Genomic DNA, 18,619 nt, shown 5'->3' with positions numbered 1-18,619 from the left:
GGACGGCTTGATCGGAACGTCTCTCGTCACTCAACGTTCAACTTCGAGGTCGACCTGCTCGCTCTCGCCAAGCTCGCCGAGTAGAACACACCCCGAAACTATTGAAGCAATACCGTATACTTGGGCGGGTGCTCGCAGCAAGTCACCATGGCGAGCAACAACATCAAGGTCGTCTGTCGGTACGGTCCTCTTTACTCCTCATCGCCTCTCTATCGACAGAATCGCTGCTACGGAACATCCGCGTCGGTAGTCTGCACTCATGACCGGCGCGATCGCTGACGTCAACACTTTGACGCACCCCGCATCGCTCTCTCCTCGCATCTCTCGCCCAACGTTCCCGCTCTATCTGATAACAGGTTCCGACCTCCCAATGCACTCGAGCTACGAGAAACCGGAGGCGAATCGATCGTTCAAATCGATGAGGAAGGCACGACTGTCAAACTGCGCTCGCAAGAGGTCATGAAAGGTCCCGACGCGAACGGGTTCACGTTTGATCGAGTGTTCCAGATGGACACGAAACAGGAAGAAGTGTTCGAGTATGGCGTCCGGGGCATCGTCGATGGTGAGAATCCCTGGTTCCCTCTGGTCTCTTTTTCAAGTCTCACACGCACCAACCTGTCTATTTCTCCTCTTTCTCCAGATGTCATGGACGGCTACAATGGAACCGTGTTTGCATACGGTCAAACGGGTTCCGGAAAGTCGCACACCATGATGGTCCGTAACATTTTCTGAACCTTTGCGCATTCGCATTTTTTCCGACTTTAACGCAATTTGGTTTTGCTCGCTAGGGTCCCAACATTGACGATCACGAAATGAAAGGTATCATCCCCCGTATCACGGAACAGATTTTCGCGTCAATCATGGCCTCGCCTGCGAACCTCGAGTACCTCGTCAAGGTTTCCTACATGGAGATTTACATGGAACGCATTCGAGACTTGTTGGCTCGCAAGTCCCTCTCCTCCTTTTTTCTCTTGTGATTCCGACTTGTTTGTCATTATTGACATTCGTATCGAACGTTTTCTTTCATCAGCCGAGAATGACAACTTGCCCGTTCACGAGGACAAGACGCGAGGGGTGTACGTCAAGAACTTGTCCGATTTCTACGTCGGCAACGCGGCAGAGGTGTACGAGATTATGCGACAGGGAGGCAGCGCTCGTGCCGTGTCTGCCACGAGTGAGTTTCGCTATACTCGTTTCGCGTCATGTTTGTCAAAAAACCTGATCCATTTCTTTCGCGTGAACAAGACATGAACGCCGAATCTTCTCGCTCGCATTCAATCTTTGTCATCAACGTTCAGGCGCGCAACACGGAAACTGGAACGCAAAAGACGGGATCCTTGTTCCTCGTCGATCTGGCGGGTAGTGAGAAGATTGGCAAAACTGGTGCGACGGGACAAACTCTCGAGGAAGCAAAAAAGATCAACAAGAGTTTGAGCGCGTTGGGTATGGTCATCAATGCCCTGACTGATGGCAAAGTAAGTTCTGAATGTCTTTTCAATCGGCAAAACATTGACGGATTCCGCTACTCGATTACAGTCATCTCACGTGCCATATCGAGATTCGAAACTGACTCGAATCCTGCAAGAGTCGCTCGGAGGTAACTCTCGCACGACCCTGATCATCAACTGTTCGCCGTCGCAGTACAACGAGACCGAAACGATCTCGACTTTGAGGTTCGGTATGCGTGCGAAATCGATCAAGAATAAAGCTCGGGTCAACGCCGAATTGAGTCCGGCCGAGCTCAAGACCTTGTTGAAGAAGGCGCAACGCGATGTGGGCAACTATGGCGCGTACATTGGATTGTTGGAACAGGAGATCAACGTGTGGCGGACTGGCGGTCAGGTCGAGAAGGAAGCGTGGGCGAGTATGGAGAAGGCGCTTGGACTCCAACCGGGCGAGCTGGACAAACTCGTCGGCAACCCCAACTCGAGCTCGAGCTCGTCATTGACGAGTACGACGACAGCGGCATCGAGGTCTGGAAGAGTCACGCCGAAACTGCCACAGCTTGAACGGATTGGGGAAGGTGAAGCGAGTCGACCGGCGACTCCGTTGGACAAAGACGAACGCGAAGAGTTTTTGCGACGCCAGAACGACCTCGAGGATCAGCTCTCCAATACTGTGAGCTAAATACAACCCCAACTTTTCATCTCGCATTCAGACGAATGGCTGAACATGCTTGGCTCGCAGGAATCGCAATTATCGTCGCAAGAGAAATTGATTCGAGATTTGCGGAGCGAGCTCGCATCACTGAAAGAACAGGAAGCTCTGTCGCTGTCGGACCACAAGTCCATGACGAGTGAAGTGTCGGACATGAGGTTGCAACTCGAGAAGCTCATGTACGAGAGCAAAGAGGCCGCGATCACGAGCGACGCGATGAAGGAGCAAAACGGCGAACTCGAACGAGAACTCGACGAACTTCGGGTCAGTTCTCCCCCTTTGCGACGACTCTTGTGTCCCCAACTAACTGCTCAACAAACTTGTTCGCTAGAAAACCATGGCCGAGCTCAAGAGCAACCAGAAGAGCGCCGAGCAAGAAGGGAAAGACAAGAAGCGGGCAGAAAAGATGGCAGCCATCATGGCCGAACTCAAGACTGTGAGTGCATGATTACCCTTTCTGGACCTTGCGCAGAACGTCAAAACTGAGGCTCGCTATTCTAGGGAGGGCTTTCGGAGAAGGAAGCCGAGATCCGAGCTTCGGTCGCACGCCTCGACGAAGCGGTTCAGTCTTCTCAGCCTTTGTCCGCAGACGATCTCGCTCAGCTCCGTCGTCAGCTCGAAGATTCTTCAGTCCTCGTGCGGGAACAGCAAGATCGGTCGAAACAGGTCGGAGAGGAGAACGAGCTGTTGCTGCGGAGACGGGACGAACTCGAGCAGAGATTGGCGACACTCGAGCAAGAGTACGAAGAGCTGCTAGGTACGTTGTCGAACTTGCGTATGCCAAGAGGACGATTTCTCAAGGCTGACATCGCTTACGGCGGGAACAGACAAGACTCTTGCTCGAGACGAAGAGGACGATGCCGCCCACGTGCACGATATCAAGGTACGGACAGTTCCCTGTTCTGAAAATTCATTTGAAGATTCACCTGAACAAGGTCACTCATTTACGACTCTTTCGCACGATTCAGGGTAAACTCGAGGCTCAGTACGCGATGAAACTCGAGGCCGCTCTCGGCGATGTCAACGACCTGCGACAACAGCTCGAGCTCAAGTCGAACGAGATCAAATCGTCCTCTGCAACGGTCGACGAGCTCAAGGCCGCGAACGCTGAACTCGAGGTTTGTCCTTCCTTTCGCGATTGTAACGCTGTTCTGATTCGGCTCATTGTGATTCTACTCTCGGTGATCAGCGAGCTTTCAAGATCACAGCAGCGGGCATTGAGGGTGGCAAGAGCCTCGCCGAGAGTGCCAAGGACATGGAACGCGTTCGCAAGACGATGGCGCAGCAACTGTCCGAATTCGACACGATGAAGAAGAGCTTGATGCGAGACTTGCAAAACCGATGCGAGAAAGTGGTCGAACTCGAAATCCAACTCGATGAAGCAACCGAGCAGTACAAGAACATTGTCAAAAACTCGAACAGCAAGGCTCAGCAGCGCAAGATGGACTTCCTCATGCGGAATCTTGACCAGCTCAATGTCGTCCAGAAACAGGTACGAGGAGAATGTATTTCCGCCGAGGTTGGCTCCCTGAACCAAACTGATTCCTCGTCATTCTTCGACAGCTTGTCGAGCAAAACACTGCCCTCAAGCGCGAGTTTGCCCTCGCAGACCGCAAGCTGCTTGCTCGCAATGAGCGGATTCAGAACCTTGAGACGCTGCTGCACGACGCAAACGAGAAACTCAACTCGCAGAACGCCAAGTTTGAAGCCAAGTTGCAGATCGTGCGTGAGCGACTCGACCAGGCTCAAGGTACGAAAATCCCGCCACCTCTTGAATCGTTATCAAAAACAGGGTGCACAATTGACTCGAATCTCTGTACAGCCCAAGGTGCGCTTCGTCCAGGCCAGAGCCAGGCGCTCAACTTTGGTCGAATCGCGAAGCCGCTTCGTGGCGGTGGAGGTGAGGCTGAACCAACGTGAGTCTCCTTCATAAATCGTCTCGATTCAGTCCTGACGCAATGCTGATAAATCGTCGTATGAACACAGACCTCAAGCTCAGCGAGCGTCCGGGTTCTTCTCTCGACTCTCGTCCCGATAGACTCGCTCGGTTGTTTCGTTTTTCATGCTGTCTCGCAGTAGTACCGCGTCTCTCTGGTAGACCTTTCTGTTTCCCGTCATGTGCTACCCACCGTTCGTTTCGTCGTTCCGGATTTCCACTCATACCCGTGCTCCGATCGTATTTTGTTCAACCCTTTATCTCTGGCTTTTAGGCGTCATTTCCTATCGTCGTACGTGTGTCACAGAGACGCTTTCGCAGAGAACACGAGGCAAGCCTGCTGAGCAGTCGTGAAGGCACCCGTTCCGCTGCGACAACCTTTCCCACTTTGAGCATTGCTCTTTACGCAATAATCAATTGTCCGAAAGCGCGTGCTCCCAAGCACGATCTTGTGCGGCAGGTCCCCACAGCAAGGGCCTCTTCGCTTCAGCGCGTCCATCGGATTTGGCCGATTCTTGGCAGTTTCGAAGGAACGCTCGAGCCTCTAACACGAAAATGGTTCAACTCGAGGCTCTTGCACGCGTTCCGCATGAGGACGGATGACGCTAATCTTGTCGACTCATCTGTCGCGAGCCTCATCGGCACCATCGCGGGGTATTTCAAGTCAAGGGGTCCTATGAACCGCCAACAAATTAGCACGGTCGCCTTTGATCGGCCTTTCCCTCCATACTTCGTCTGCCTCTCTTGACCAGCTTGCGAGTCGAGATACCGATCGTCGGTACTGCCTCGACCGAGACCTCACGTGGGGGCTTTATCTGTCTCTGCATGCCTTTCCACCACATCCAGGGACGGGACATGTGAGCGTCGCCTTCTTTTCCTTGTCGCGCACGTGACGTTCCTCGGATTTGGGCCTGAATTTGACATGCTCGCGTACACTTCTGCGTCGACAGCGAACTGTTTCATGTTCTGAACCCTGACCCTCGAGACCTTGTGTTTGCGACCGAACCTTCTCAGCTGCCCTCGCGTCCTTTCAAGCCCGACTTGCCCACCCTCGTCCTCGTCCATGCTTCCGCTTCAGATGTGCTTCATTGGAACCGACAGTTCAGTGATGAGCGTTTGATGGAGCACTTTAACTTGTTCGGAATCGATTGCATTAACAACGGATGGACAAGAGGTAATTTGCTTTCCTTCTGCTGCAATTCTACGAGACGTTTTGTCCGCCAACGACCTTGTACCTCATGGCATCTTAGGTCCTGAGAAAGCAGACGGCCTACGCCTCGAAGACTCGGCAGATTTTCTCGTCTCCGTGCTGGTACGGTTTTGTCTGTTTCCGTCTTGACAAGCCTGAAAGACGTTGGCCTCAATACACCTGGCATACATTGCTCCCACACAGGATGCAATGAACTTTCCGAGCTATCACCTGCTTGGGGAAGCAGTGCACGGTTGCAACCTCGCCACGTAAGCTCGATCGCAAAGCATATCGTGACTCGGGCACCCTGACCCGCATCACCTCATGCACAGGTGGATCGCTGTGAAGCGAGCCGACAAGGTCAAAAGCCTTACTCTCGCTTCTCCCGGATTCCGAGAAGAACCGCCGGACGTGTATGATGCGCTCGTTCAGGTTCGGGACGCGCTCCTCGCAAACAAGGTCGGGCAAGGCGGTGATGATACGGGCGAATTCCCGGAGGAACCTCTCTCCGACATTGTGGCGTACTTCATCGGCGGCCTCGATCGCTTGGCAGACGCGAGAGCGGAAATGAGGGCCAGATTTCAGGCGAGATGTAACTTGACTTCCGGTACATTGCAGCGTTCACACAACAGCTGATCCTACGTTCGGATCCAGACGGTACAGGTCGTCCGCTGAACGATGTGCTGTGGCTGTTCAACGCAGCCGTGATGGAGCGCCGGAAAATTCCGGACGAACTCCTCGCTGCTGTGACCATGCCAGTATTGCTGTTGCGCGGAAGCGAAGACAATATTGTGTCGCCAGAACGAGCCTGCGAAGAATGGAGACGGTGAGTGGCTTGTTCTCACGACATCGTGTGGTGCTTCACAGGCTTACAAGCTGGTTTGTTCCCCCACAGAGCTTTCTCCGGTGCGGCAGTAACAAGTCAGACCATTGCGTCTGCGCCGTCACTACTTTCGTTGAGTGACGCCAATATAGTCGATCGCATCGTCGCGCCATTTTGTCTTCGAGCGCTATAGATTCGCCCCTATCCATCCTTACTCGCCTCGAGGAATCACGGTTCCACCTTTAATCACTACGTGTCCCTCCTTCTGGAAAAACACAGGTTGTTGCGCTTGTCGGGCTTCTCGTTTTTCTCGCTTCGTGCGGCGATCTCGACTTGTTGCTGCCGTTGGACCATCAACTGGCAGAGGGGCAAATTCGGCATTGAGGTTTGCGGGTTCGGATTGGACCGACGGAACAGCAGATTCGGCGAGGAGAGGAGGCGCGGGGAACCGTCGTTGCGCGAGACAAGCCGAGCAAGTGTAAACGACAAGATGCGCGTGCGGACGAGACGCTGTATCATTAGAAAGACTATGAGCATAGTGTGCAAGTACTAAAATTAGCTCAGCAACATACGTTTGATGCGAACGGACGAAGACACGCCCGGAACGAGGACAGCGTCGCAATGCTTGCAAAGTGTCCTTTTGACTGCGGGATCCCTGTGTCAGAGCTACTCGGTCAGCCTGATAGCTGGCTCGATCGCACAAACGACACTTACATGCGTACAGTCGCCTTTTTAGCAACTTCCTTCATCATCCGCACGAGATGCCGAGAAATCGGCTTGAAGGACTCTACACGCTTCTTGCTTTTGCCAAAGAGCACTGCAGCAGTATCATCGTTTACTGGAGTAGCTGCTCGCAACTTATTGCTGTCCAGGTCGGCTCGACGCGGCTCCTCTGCTTGATCTGTTTGCGCTTCTGCCTCGCTCGCCTCATCTCGCACTGCTTGATGACGTGTGCGGCGTGGTTCGAGTGTTGCATCCTGATCGTTCGGGACGCGTCGCTTGTTTGGCCTCACGTGGCTCGCGAGTCCGGCATTGTCGAGGAGAACGGATGCTTGATAGAGGTAGCTCAGGCGCTGTAGTGCGTCACGCGATGGCACTGGCGTCGCTCCCGTGGGCTCTGCTACGCCTTTCGCGCCCTTCTTGGCCATGAAAACGGGACAGACGCGAGATGTTGAACGACAGCCTCTACATCCGGTATTCGAATTTTGATTTCAGGGGCACTATTCTCTTCTAATCTATTTTCTTCCGAAGCTAATGTTTTTCAATCCGCCGTACACGGATTGTGAGTCAGACGCAATAGTGTAATCTACGCAAGGTCATAGCATCGTCCTCCAAACTTCCGTTCCTCTCACTTCTTCTTCTTGCCTTTGGTTGTCGCGACCGACTTTGCCGCCGTCTTGCCTTTCTTGACCGTGGCCGCTTTGGTCGGTTCCTGGTCATCGTCATCGAGAACGATCACCTCGGCATTCGAATCGGTCGCTTTTCGCTTTGTTCCCCGAGTCGAGGACGCAATAGACTGGTTGGACTGAGTCTGTGGGCCGTTCACGCCCTCGCGTTTGGTCGAATCGTTCACGCTCGGCGGCGCAACTTTTGCCGGGAGACTGTCACCCGTGTTGTTGCGTTTGCGGCCTGCGATCAGCGATCCAGGGCCTGCAGGTGGTCCAAGACCGCTCGCAGCCTGGTCGAACTTCGCTGCGAGACTGCGCGCGATTGAAGTCGTGCGACGATGATCCCGGGCGTGAATAGACAGGCCCGTGCAGGGCGTTTCGAAGTCAAAGTTGGTCTGTCTGCCGCGGGCATCAACCGAAGATGCGAGGGAGGAAGGACGCGCGGACGAGGTCGAGCTCGAAGAAGTGGTCGAGAGAGCATCGAGCGCAGTGACGGGCGGCACGGTCTCGAGGATGCGGGAACGAAATGCGGCGAGATCGATCGGTCCTCCGTTCGTCAACGGCGAACGATATCCGGCAGCGCTCGCGACTGCTTTCTGTGCGATGGATTTGCCGAGAGCGGTTGCTGAAAACCCGGGTGCTGCAGTAGATGGTTCGCTGTGGTCGAGCAAGTCCCACGGGTTTGGAACAGAGCATGACGGCGTATAGGGTCCGAAGAGCTGCGTGAGCCTTGCAAAAGTGGTGTCGCTCAGATACGGATCGAGGATCGAAGGGCGTGTTTCCTCGCCCGACGCTGTCAGCGAATGCACGAAGGAATGTATCGAGAGAGCGCGAGGGGAAGCAGCGAGATCAGGCAGGGCGAGAAGCAGGTGAGAGCATGTGTCGAGAAGTAGAGTTGCTAGCGGGGTACCATCGTGATGCATTCCAGTGATCGACTGGAAAGAGGGTAACATGATCAGCGTGACTTAGTTGGTCCATGACTGATCGCGATCTCGACGTGACGTAACTTACAGTAGAGAGCGTCGCACAAGCCGACAGACAGTCGACGAAAAGCTCGACCGTCGACTGATCCGCTGGACTGTCGCTGCACCGAATGCATATGCCGAGGACGTTGACGAGAAGGAGGATCGATCCCGATGATGTTTCGGTCAACTCGATATTTTCGAGGCCTTTGAAGCACAGTTTCACGGCCTCGAGCAGCTGCCGAAGTGCCAAAGCGCGTGATGAAGCCATACCCGACTGCAGTAATGTCTCGAGAAGCCGGAGAGTGCAGCGAATTGCCGTTGCAGCCGATTCTTGTGCAGAGTCCGAGCTTGTTGTACTTGCAAGGGTGGTGACGCAAGTTGCGAGCCGAGTGAATGCGACGCTAACAAGCTGCGAGACGAGTTGAGCGCTCGTTATCAGTCCAACGGTTTTCTGAGCTTGCTGGTGGGTTCTTCTCACCTCGTCGGAAGCCACGCCGTGGTAGCATCTGACAACCTGTTCGCCAAGGTATGTTTGACCTCCACCGGCGCAAACTCGTTCGAGAAAGTGGTTCGAGAGTGTGTGCAGCGCTTCGTTCTTCTCCTGACTCGACAACGACGAATCCAGCTCGAGTCGCTCGAGACAAGCCTCGACTTCGACCTTTGAGACGGCGAGCCTCCAGATCGTCAGGCCTGAAAGGAACAGGTCCCAGTCCTCCGTCGAGAGCAGATTCGCAGGAGTGGCTGCATTGTTTCCGAAAAGATTCAGATATTGGCATTGGTCGCAGGCAAGAAAGTAGATAACTTACCTTCGCCGCCGTCCTTGAGCGCGACGAGCAAACCCGCGAGGATCTTCGGCTTGAAAGTCTCGAAAGAGGGCAAAGCTCTTACAAGGGCGTTGTCGAGCATACCAGAGCGCACCGATTGTGGATCTCGGAGAACGAGACTTTGGAATGGCTGAGAGCCGGTGATGCTGAGGAAGAGCGAGCTTGCGGCCTGCGCTTTGTCGGACAGGGTGGCGACCGCGAAGACCTCTTGCTGCAGAACGAGCAGGGCGAGAAGGGACGACACAGCCGCGAGGGAAGACAGACGGAACAGGCATCCGAGTCTGAGCGATTTCCGTTGCTGCCGGAGGAGGTCGGAGGGAAGGATCGGTGTCTTCGGGGAATCTTCAGCTTCGAGCTCAGATGACGGGTCGTTGACCGCTCTCGCCAATGCGTCAGTAAGAAGCGAAAGAGCGCGAGAGAGCGTCGGGTCGAGGGATAGCGCGCTTGAACCGGCTCCGTTAGCCGCTTTGGCGAGCTCGGGGAGGACGAGAGCGAGGATACTGCGCCAAAGAGGCAGAAACCCGTCACTGACGAGGACGGGGAGCGACAGCACGCCTTCAACAACTAGTTCGCTTAGCAGGTTGACGAGCTGTAATCCCTGCGGGCCTCCGAGAATCGAAACGAGGTTCTGTGGCGGTTTGGAGCCCATCCAGCGTACGAAGATCGACTCAAGTCCTTCCGGGAACCGCTCGTCGAGTTCCTTGAGCAAAGTCACGATGGGGTCGATGCTTGATAACTGACCTAGCAGTTGAATAGCCGCGTCGATGACCGGGGGGACCCATGAGTCCATGGCCATGTTTCCATATCGCAAATGGAGTGTTGCGGCAACGTTGGTGACTGCTGCAGTTGACGAATCGCTCGCGAGAGATTGGATTTCGGCGAGCGGAGAAGACGGCGTCGGCCGCACGGAGGCTGGAGGAACTGTTGACGCGCCGAGTACCTGTCCATTCGCCAGTATCGCTTCTCCAACAGCGCCTTTGAGGTGACCGCCAACGACGAGTGGGCGCAAACAAGCAAGAAGTTTCCTCCGAGCCGAGCCCAAACTCGAATCGAAGCGCGCAGCGAGGGCCCCTGCTAAGTTCGACAATTCCCCAATTGCTGCCCACAGATCAAATCTGGACGATACGACGTCACAGATTTCCACGATCAGGACGCTCGAGGAGGAGAACCGCAGGAGGAGGACCACCAACTATGGAACAAAAACAGCGTTCATCTAGTGAACGAGATATTCACGACGGAAGACCGAGCTCACCTGTAGCAGCCCGGAGGGATCTTGACAGGTATCAAGAATATTGACCATTATTGCAAACGTCTCGGGATTGAAAGCCGCCTGTTGCGACGGGTCGAGAGTAGAAACAACAGGCAATACGATCGTCCGCGAAACTTGCAGCCGATATCCCTTGATTACGAGCTGAGAAACGCAGTCGAACAAGGAGCGGATATCGACCATGGGAGGGACAGAGGCGGGAGCGACGTCGGCTTCGCTCTCGTGGTGATCTTTGCTGCAATGGACAAGCTTCGACAGGTCGTCCCGCACCCGAGAAAGCTCTTCCTGCGTCAAATCTATATCCGAGTGGTCCGTCGGGCGGCCTCGCTCGGCCCCTTTGTGCCCTAACTTGACATTTCCGATTGCCGCCGTTTGCAAAATCCACAGATGTAGCGATTCCTCGACTCCGCCAAGAGCTGGTCTGTCGGTCTCCCCTCTCGCGATCATGCGCTGCATGTACTTGCCGTAGCTCAGCGCTTCAACACGCATCAATTCCTCCCCCAGACTTCGGACATCTGCGCGGGTGCCTAGATGTCTCAGGGTTTTGGCTTGACTGTCCGATGGTTTCTCGCTGCGCGGGCCATAGTTCTCGTCCACCCAGTTGATGAACCCTTCGACAACTGCCTGCACCCGATTCGTAGTTGGTGCTTTGCTGCGAGTCCGCGCTCCTTGCCGACCCCTTTCGCGTTCTTCCGCTTCTTTCGCCCTTTCGAGTTCGAGAGCGACGATATTCGCGACGACGGATCGTCGATGTAGCCCCGGAGCACGACATGGCGTTGTGGACCAGGTAAACAGGATCGGCAAGGCGTCCTCGAGGGATACAGCAGTGCGTCTGCTTCTTGCGCGCGGGCGAGGCGGCTCGACAGAACCGTTGCGCTCCAGTTGGACGTTTGGGGAGGTACGCGAGAGGTCCGGCGTGGCGCAAGAAGCCGGGAGCGAGGGAGTCGAACCAGAAGTGAGAAAGATTTGAGCGTGGAGAGATGCTACGGTCTGGGGAAAGGCAAAGTTGTCGAGACAGGAGATGAGTTCGAGATGTGCGCGCTCGCGCGATCCGTGTTCCTGTCTCGTCTCCGTGGGGTTTGACTCTGGCTGGGGCGATAGGTCAAGCGGGGAGATAGTCGTACAGTCGAGTCGTCGGTGAGCCAAGTCTGCGAGATCTGCTCTTATCATTGCGAGCGCGGCAGGATCCTGGTCGATATTCTCAGCGGTACCCTCGGACGACGTGGGCTGAAGCAGTACGCTTTCGAGCTTTTCCGGGATTTGCGCCGGGAGAAGGGATACGGACGACGAAGCGAGGCAAGTGGACGGGAAGATCGGTGCCGGGAACAAGGATACGAAAGCATCAGGCTGAGAAAGAAATGCCGAGCGAATGAGCGAGGTAAGGGTAGTTGCGAGCGTGCGGTACAGCGGCGAGGTCGGTATTTGGTTAGAGTGCTCGACCTGCGATGTCACAGCGTCAGCGAGGGCCGCTGGATGTGTATCGGACGGAGAAAGCGAAACTCGCCTCTTCAAGGCGGATGAGGCAACTCCTGGCGAACCTTGCAGTACTCGGCTCGCTTTCAAGCATCCTGTCCCAGTGTTCTTCCACGAGAAGAAGCGCTACCGAGAGCTGAGCCAGGCTTGTTACGGAGGGCTCAATCAGAGAGACCAAGAATCGAATGAACTGGGAAGAGGAAAGGAGCGAGGCGGCCAGGAGCGCAGATAGTAAAGCGAGCCTTGGATGGGAGAATTATCAGTTCGCTGTTGCATGCGTGTGGTGCGAAGTCTGGCGGTACTCACGTGTAGTCGAATTTGTCCTTCCAAGCAGTCCTTGCTTCGGGATTCTGGAAGTCGCTTGGAGGTTTCGGTGCGCTCGCGCTTGTACTCGAAGCTAGTCCCGCCGAATGCGTACGGGTTCGATTATGGCCGGACGCGGTAGTTGAAGCACTGGGTTCGGACTCTGGGAGTGCGAGCTCGAGCAGTTGCTTTCGCACAAATTCACAAACTACTGTCGTGAATTCGGAAGTGTATTGAGCGATTGCGGTTGTTAATGGTCGAGACTTTGCCAGGGATTGCTGCAGAGGCACCGAGGGGAACTTGAGTGAGTCGATGTCCGATGCATCAAACGATGAGGCACATACGATTTCGACGCCACCGAACGCGCGCACGAACCAGACTGCACGCTCAACCTGGACCTTTCTCGCTGCAAGCATGTCGAGTCCCTTTTCGCCCTTGTATCCGTGCGGGACGCTCCTGCTCAGCTTGGCGAGTGGGACTGCCGGATTCGCCAGGTCCGAGAACCACGCTTCCCGCTTGTTGTCAGTCAGGGTGATGCGGGAGGGCAGGCGGAAGGTGGAGGGTCTGTCAAGAGTACCTCGATCAGTACTGGTCGTCTAACGGCGGCGTGCACGTGCTCTCACCCGTAGGTTGGGAGGTTCATTTCGCGCTTGATTTGCACGGCGGTCACGATCCGGGACAGATTCTCGAGCATCGACTTGGCTTTGAGATTTTCCACGATGTGACCATGTGCTGAGAACGTATCAGCCTATGCAGCGAAGCAGACAAGGGTCAGTGGTAAACACCAAAGCGGCAGAGAGACGGGTTGCGACGTGCAGGAATGGGCAGCTTGGCCGAGTAGCCCGATTTGACAGCTGCCTCGGTTAATTGGTCTTCATCCATACCGTCGACCGTCGGGTAGAACACGGGCCAGGTCGCTGCCTTGAGCTGTTCGTGCTCCACATCTCGCTCTCTCGCATCGGGGCCGGTCCACGGGGCTCGCCAGCTCGGCGGTTCAAGTCGATATCGTTGTAACCCTTGCTCGGCGAGGATGGCATCGATTGGCGAAGGCCGGAACTCGTGAGAAGTCGAATCGACTGTCTGTTGATTCGAAGAGCCGGAACGCGTCGAGGAGGTTGAAGGCCGGCGGGCCGTCGCCGCGCGGGACATACACAAACTCTCTCTGCCGGCAGGCGGATGTCGAAGATGGGTCGATTACGGAAGGTTGCTTTCGTGCGGCGGCGAGTGGGGAGACGTCTTTTTACATTTTTACGAAACTCTAGCTTGAGCTAACCTGTACATATACTGATCCAGCTACGAGTGTATGCCCGTGAAGACTCGGCAAAGAATGTGAATCTCCGAGAAGGAATGATCACGTGATGAGGCGTAGTAGCGACGGACCCCGCAAGGAACCCGCTTTAGGACGTCGTGCACGTGCACGTGCATAAGAGTTTCTGTTCAATAGGTTAACTGCCCGCATGCCCGTACCGCATTCGCAAGGTGCTCCTTTGCGAATGACGGTAGTCATACTGTAATATCGAGGCCAGTACATGCACTCAGCGACTTACTGCGGATCTCGAGTGCACGCGTCCCGCGACGCCACACGCGCACGTCGCGTCGAAACTGCACACTCGCGTTTCCAGTCAAATCATTTTTCTTTCACCTCCTCGTCTCCTCGTCTCCCGTCTTTGCATCCTCGCATTCTTCATCCAAAGGACTCGCAACGGCCCATCTCTCAACCGCAGCGCGACCTTTAGACAAGGACTTGCCCACGTTCCCTTTCATCACTTTACTCACAGACGTTCGTTCACTCCGATACTCCGCATCGAGCACCGGCTGCTCCAGTTCCACACAACCATGTTACACGGCACGATTTCTGCCGTTGCGGCTGCGACCCTTCTCGTTCTCGCGTCGGCTGGGCCCGCGTCCGCACAATCCGACCACGCCAAGCGAGGCACGCTCCACCGTTTCAAGCTCGGCAAGCGCATGCTCGACGTGAGCGATGCCAACGGAGTCGTGAACCACGAGTAAGCTCGACCGTTTCCCCTTGAAACCCGGTCCTCGAAGGGGAGTCGTCACTTTCGCACGTGCATTGTCCATGGTAGCGTTGTTGGCTGCGTCCGCTGGTTCCTACACTTGGCGAATTCAAAGCGGCCATCACGAAGAGCGCTACATAAGCGAACTAGACTGACCATTCCCCGATAGATTCCTGATGAACGATTTCGCGCGCACGACGAGTCGCTACGACAAGGCTCGAATCAACTTCAAGGCGAACCACGTCATCACGGGATCCAACTCGACCAACGCCAAGCTCAAGAAGCGTCGCGAAGATGTGTTTCAGCGAGCGACCGAAATGGAGAAGCGCACCCTCGCGAAACGTGCACCGCTCGAGAAGCGAGCCTCTACCGCCAGCGTCGGCTTGACTGACTATTGTGAGTCGATGCTTCTGGACACACATACAACAGTGTCAGGTCATTGACACAGTACTGCCAGTCTCGGGAGGAACCGATTCGTCGTATTTTGGCGGCATTGGAATCGGTACGCCAGCTCAGCCATTCAACGTCATTTTTGACACGGGAAGCGCAGACCTGTGGGTTCCTTCGTCGTCGGCGTCGACCTCGCACAACCAGTTCACGACTGCCGATTCGTCAACGATCGAGACCTCGACCGCAAGTTGGGATATCACCTATGGAACCGGTTCAAGTTCTGGTGTACTCGCTCGCGACACGGTCACCGTTGGCTCGATTTCCGTTCCGAAGCAAATTTTTGCGCTCGCTTCGACCCTTGCACCGGTCATCGAGAGTCTTGTGAGCTTGGCGGCTAAGCTCGACTCGTTCGGATGGCCTACTGATCTGTCGAATCCCGCATATGACAGCCCAGCGACGGCATCATGGGAATGGCCTTTTCGACGATCGCGAGTTCGGGAGCCCCAACGCCGTTTGAAAACATGATCTCCAACTCGCTCGTGTCGAACCCTTACTTTGGAATCTACTACCAGCGGGCTCGAGACCTCACATCTGCGAGCCGTGGTACAATCGGTGGAGGCGAACTCTGTGTCGGGTGCTACGACTCGAGCAAATTCGTCGGCAATTTGTGAGTTTGGCATTATGTCGTCGATTTATCGAGTCTGACTGATTTTCGCTTGTCTGGTCCGCAGGAACTACGTGCCCGTTTCTTCGAAAGGGTACTGGTCCGTCCCGAGTGACGGAATCGCAATCGACTCGAACATTGTCGGCGGAACGGCCATGACGGTCGCTGTCGACAGCGGAACGTCTCTCGCATACGTCCCCTCTTCGGTTGCGAACGCCTTGTACAGCTCGATCGGCGGGAAGCAGGTCGGAAACGAGTGGCATGTGCCTTGCGTCGCCCAGTTCTCGAGCTTTGCTTTCTCGTTCGGAGGAGTGCAGTACAAGATTCCTCTGTCGGATCTCTTCCTCGGTTGTAGGCAGTATCGCTCTCGCACTGATTTTCCTCATGTCAGCCTACTAATCATTCGAACCTATTGATAGACGCTTCGGCGAACGACAAGTCCAGCTGTATCCTTGCCGTGATGGCCCAAGACGTGTACGATCCTAGTGGTTCCTTGACGTAAGCGACCTTGAGAATTCTCAGCGATCACACAGAGAAGACTGAACGCTTGTTCCCGGTCTGCTACAGCGCAATCATCGGTGCCACGTTCCTCAAGGTAAGCCTGACGCCTAGTCTGTCTGTTCTGATCAGCACTAACTCGAGCGGGACTTGCAGGCCGTCTATACAGTATACAGCTACTCTCAGAATGGCTCGCCGGCCGTAGGCTTTGCCGTTTCTGCCACTTCTGGCATTTCTGCGTCGTCTGGATCGTCTTCGGGCGCTTCGTCCTCGGCAGCATCGAGCTCCTCCGGCAATTCGACTGCCAGTGCTTCCAGCAACTCGACAGCTTCGACTCTAGCCCAGGCGGCGAGCGAAGGAGGTTACACCGTCACCGGCGTCGCGCAGGTCACTACGGCTCCTCTCGCTTCGGCTTCGGCTTACAATCCTACCTCGGCTTCGTCGACGATCGATCCGAGTGGTGATCAAAGCTCGAACGGCACAAGCTCGAGCAGCAGTGACGGGAATGTTGTCGGGTAGGTCGCTCTTCTTGGACGTTCCGAAATGTCTTTGGAACTGATTGTATTCCTTGATCGTTCAGCGGCTTTACGTTCTCCGTCTTTTCCCAAGCTCCCGTCGTCACGATGACTTCCACCGCTGGTTCGGCGCAGTCGTCCTCGATCGGACAAGACCAGTCCAACTCGTCCAACAACCCGACTTCGAGCGCTTCGCCTGTTCTCGCTCGCACCTCGGCCCTGGCAACAGTCCTCGTCGCCGCGCTGATCGGCGGAATCGTCGTACTCGCCTAAGGCTTTCACTATCCCTGTATCAGTATCTCGCACGACAGACACTCTGTTTCTCTACCCTTGTTCCCGCACCCCCCAAGCACGGAATCGCTCCTCGCCACAGTCCTTTCGTCAAAACGACAACCAACTATTTGCAACACTCGCTTTCCCACTCTGTTCTTGTCTCTCTCGTACTACTCTTGTCACTCGTTTTCTACACTAGCGCACCTAGCAAACCCCCATTTTCAACGATCGTTCCCATGTCTCTATCGCCTCTACTGTTTCTATTCTTGCTGTTTTCAAAGATTTTCTTGAGCATGTTTTATCCTCTACACTCGTGTTTTATGTCGGAAATTGGATCGTACATCTTGTCCTTACCATCATTCTATTTTCCATCTTTCTCTCTCTCTTGATCTCGGCCTTGGAAAAACCTCGGCATGTCAAATGATACAGATTGTCCGTGGACCGGATCCTAGAAAGGTGGTCATGTTTTGCGCTCGTTGACAAACGCAACTACTCTTTGTTCCGCCTCGCGTTGAACCTCGTCTTGTCGAGATTGATCCCGCAATTCCCAATCCTCCTCCTCCACCAAAACCTTTCCAACCACCCCGTACAATTGTTGTTCGATTTCGATCTCGAATTCAAACAGGAACCATTTCGACAACCAAGTGGTTCGATCTGGAGGGAATCGAAACGAACGTTTGACGAGGTTGTTCCATACTGATTCTCGAAACCCCGGAAGGGCGTCTTTCAAGATCAATGCGAGAGGGTTTGGGGGTACTGTTCCCAAACGAGACGGGAACAGGTCTTGAGCGTGTTGGATGATGGTGCGAGGTGGAAGGGGTAGAGATGAACAGATGGTCGAGATGGTCGAAACTGACGAACGGATGAATGCGAGATGGAGAGCGAGAAGGAACGTAATGGAGGGATCGGGTGGAGGGCCGTCGTCAGGATGATGATGCAGTGACGAGGGGCGGATAGTCGGAGGATGCGGCAACGAGGACAGGTCCAACAATGCGAGCAGAGCCGGTAGGAACGAGGCGAGAGGCGCGTGAGTCGATGTAACTGAAGCTGAAGAGACGGTGGGTGTCAAAGATGTGCATGCAGGCAACAAATGCGAATGCAAGAGATGCAGCGCGATGTAGAAGGACCGGGTCGCAGGACATGGCCGTGGTCGTGCAGGTCGAGTGGACACGGACAGGGAGGAAAGTGACGTTGCGAGATCAGACGAGGCGAGTGTCGGATGAATCACCGTGACGAGGTGTGACAGCGAAGCCGACAGCTGGGCGTGGTTTGAAGCGACGAGCGAGAGCAGGACGGATGCTTCGTAGACTGCGACGGAGATACGAACGATCCATCAGAAGCGGTACCACTAGATGATATGCGATCAAGGAGCCTCACCTTCACTGGCAAACGCGTCGACCCGTTGAATCGAGTGAATCCCTTCACGTAGCTTGCCTGTCGAGTTGAGCGGGTCAGGGCGCCAAGCAGTCTTGTTGGAGCTCGTCTGGGTAGTACGCACGTAGATCAAGCAGGATGATGCCGAGCTCTTCGTTCCTGCGCTGGAGATCGCGAGGACGAGTGCCGAGCGGGTACGCTGCGGACCAGGCGTTGAGTTTGTCGCGAATGTAATCCCGGAAGCGCTCTTGAACAAGTGGATTCTTGAGTCTGCAGGATACCGATCGCGTTGGTCAGTACGGGGTAATCGATCGAGAGGAAGAAGGGCGAGACGTGCGAGGTGGGGTCGTCGTCTTGAATCCCGCGCGAGGGCGACAGGAGCAGGCTGAACTCGTCCTGCTCGCGTTTGCCGCCGAGATCCTTGCGCGCCATTTTGAGCCCGCCTCGGCTGATCGACTGTCCCGGTACGCCGCGTGTGGAGCGAGGGACTGGCGACGGATTCGACGCCGGTGATGCCCATATCGACTCTGACCGTCTCGTCGAAGGTGCTGCAGTGTGTACTGAT

The 18,619-nt window shown here is 55.2% G+C and overlaps 6 protein-coding genes across 6 annotated transcripts; 3 read left to right on the top strand and 3 right to left on the bottom strand.

The window, feature by feature from the left end:
* Positions 1-147: 147 nt before the first annotated feature.
* Positions 148-4,195, top strand: JCM15063_003042 (uncharacterized protein; the record flags this gene model as incomplete). Its single annotated transcript, XM_076678637.1, has 16 exons — positions 148-179; positions 357-562; positions 641-714; positions 789-945; positions 1,031-1,174; positions 1,246-1,475; positions 1,537-2,118; positions 2,188-2,421; positions 2,489-2,593; positions 2,659-2,914; positions 2,985-3,040; positions 3,126-3,275; positions 3,347-3,649; positions 3,721-3,907; positions 3,980-4,073; positions 4,144-4,195. The coding sequence occupies 16 exons, from the start codon at positions 148-150 to the stop codon at positions 4,193-4,195; spliced, it is 2,862 nt and encodes a 953-aa protein (XP_076534129.1).
* A 723-nt stretch (positions 4,196-4,918) lies between these two features.
* On the top strand, positions 4,919-6,298 carry JCM15063_003041 (alpha/beta fold hydrolase; the record flags this gene model as incomplete). The annotated part of the gene is made up of 7 exons (XM_076678636.1): positions 4,919-4,950; positions 5,044-5,267; positions 5,344-5,405; positions 5,487-5,551; positions 5,615-5,874; positions 5,937-6,108; positions 6,178-6,298. The coding sequence occupies 7 exons, from the start codon at positions 4,919-4,921 to the stop codon at positions 6,296-6,298; spliced, it is 936 nt and encodes a 311-aa protein (XP_076534128.1).
* Positions 6,299-6,316: 18 nt separating this feature from the next.
* RPR2 (ribonuclease P protein subunit RPR2) lies at positions 6,317-7,253 on the bottom strand (the record flags this gene model as incomplete). The annotated part of the gene is made up of 3 exons (XM_076678635.1): positions 6,317-6,615; positions 6,678-6,760; positions 6,820-7,253. 3 exons carry the CDS (start codon positions 7,251-7,253, stop codon positions 6,317-6,319), a joined length of 816 nt encoding a protein of 271 aa, XP_076534127.1.
* A 200-nt stretch (positions 7,254-7,453) lies between these two features.
* SRB8 (Srb8p) lies at positions 7,454-13,474 on the bottom strand (the record flags this gene model as incomplete). The annotated part of the gene is made up of 10 exons (XM_076678634.1): positions 7,454-8,428; positions 8,505-8,867; positions 8,937-9,199; positions 9,265-10,471; positions 10,535-11,989; positions 12,054-12,264; positions 12,329-12,603; positions 12,670-12,889; positions 12,949-13,073; positions 13,178-13,474. 10 exons carry the CDS (start codon positions 13,472-13,474, stop codon positions 7,454-7,456), a joined length of 5,391 nt encoding a protein of 1,796 aa, XP_076534126.1.
* Positions 13,475-14,161: 687 nt separating this feature from the next.
* JCM15063_003038 (uncharacterized protein) lies at positions 14,162-16,680 on the top strand (the record flags this gene model as incomplete). Its single annotated transcript, XM_076678633.1, has 9 exons — positions 14,162-14,331; positions 14,510-14,736; positions 14,798-15,111; positions 15,180-15,397; positions 15,462-15,745; positions 15,814-15,892; positions 15,962-15,989; positions 16,049-16,407; positions 16,473-16,680. The coding sequence occupies 9 exons, from the start codon at positions 14,162-14,164 to the stop codon at positions 16,678-16,680; spliced, it is 1,887 nt and encodes a 628-aa protein (XP_076534125.1).
* A 460-nt stretch (positions 16,681-17,140) lies between these two features.
* JCM15063_003037 (uncharacterized protein) lies at positions 17,141-18,486 on the bottom strand (the record flags this gene model as incomplete). The annotated part of the gene is made up of 4 exons (XM_076678632.1): positions 17,141-17,988; positions 18,058-18,114; positions 18,179-18,324; positions 18,392-18,486. The coding sequence occupies 4 exons, from the start codon at positions 18,484-18,486 to the stop codon at positions 17,141-17,143; spliced, it is 1,146 nt and encodes a 381-aa protein (XP_076534124.1).
* Between the last annotated feature and the right edge of the window lie 133 nt (positions 18,487-18,619).

This window comes from Sporobolomyces koalae (genome assembly GCF_050403365.1).
Source record: "Sporobolomyces koalae JCM15063 DNA, S_koalae_JCM15063T_v1_ctg16, whole genome shotgun sequence".
Taxonomy (NCBI): Eukaryota; Fungi; Basidiomycota; class Microbotryomycetes; order Sporidiobolales; family Sporidiobolaceae; genus Sporobolomyces; species Sporobolomyces koalae.
This window is presented reverse-complemented; position numbering and strand designations above follow the sequence as displayed.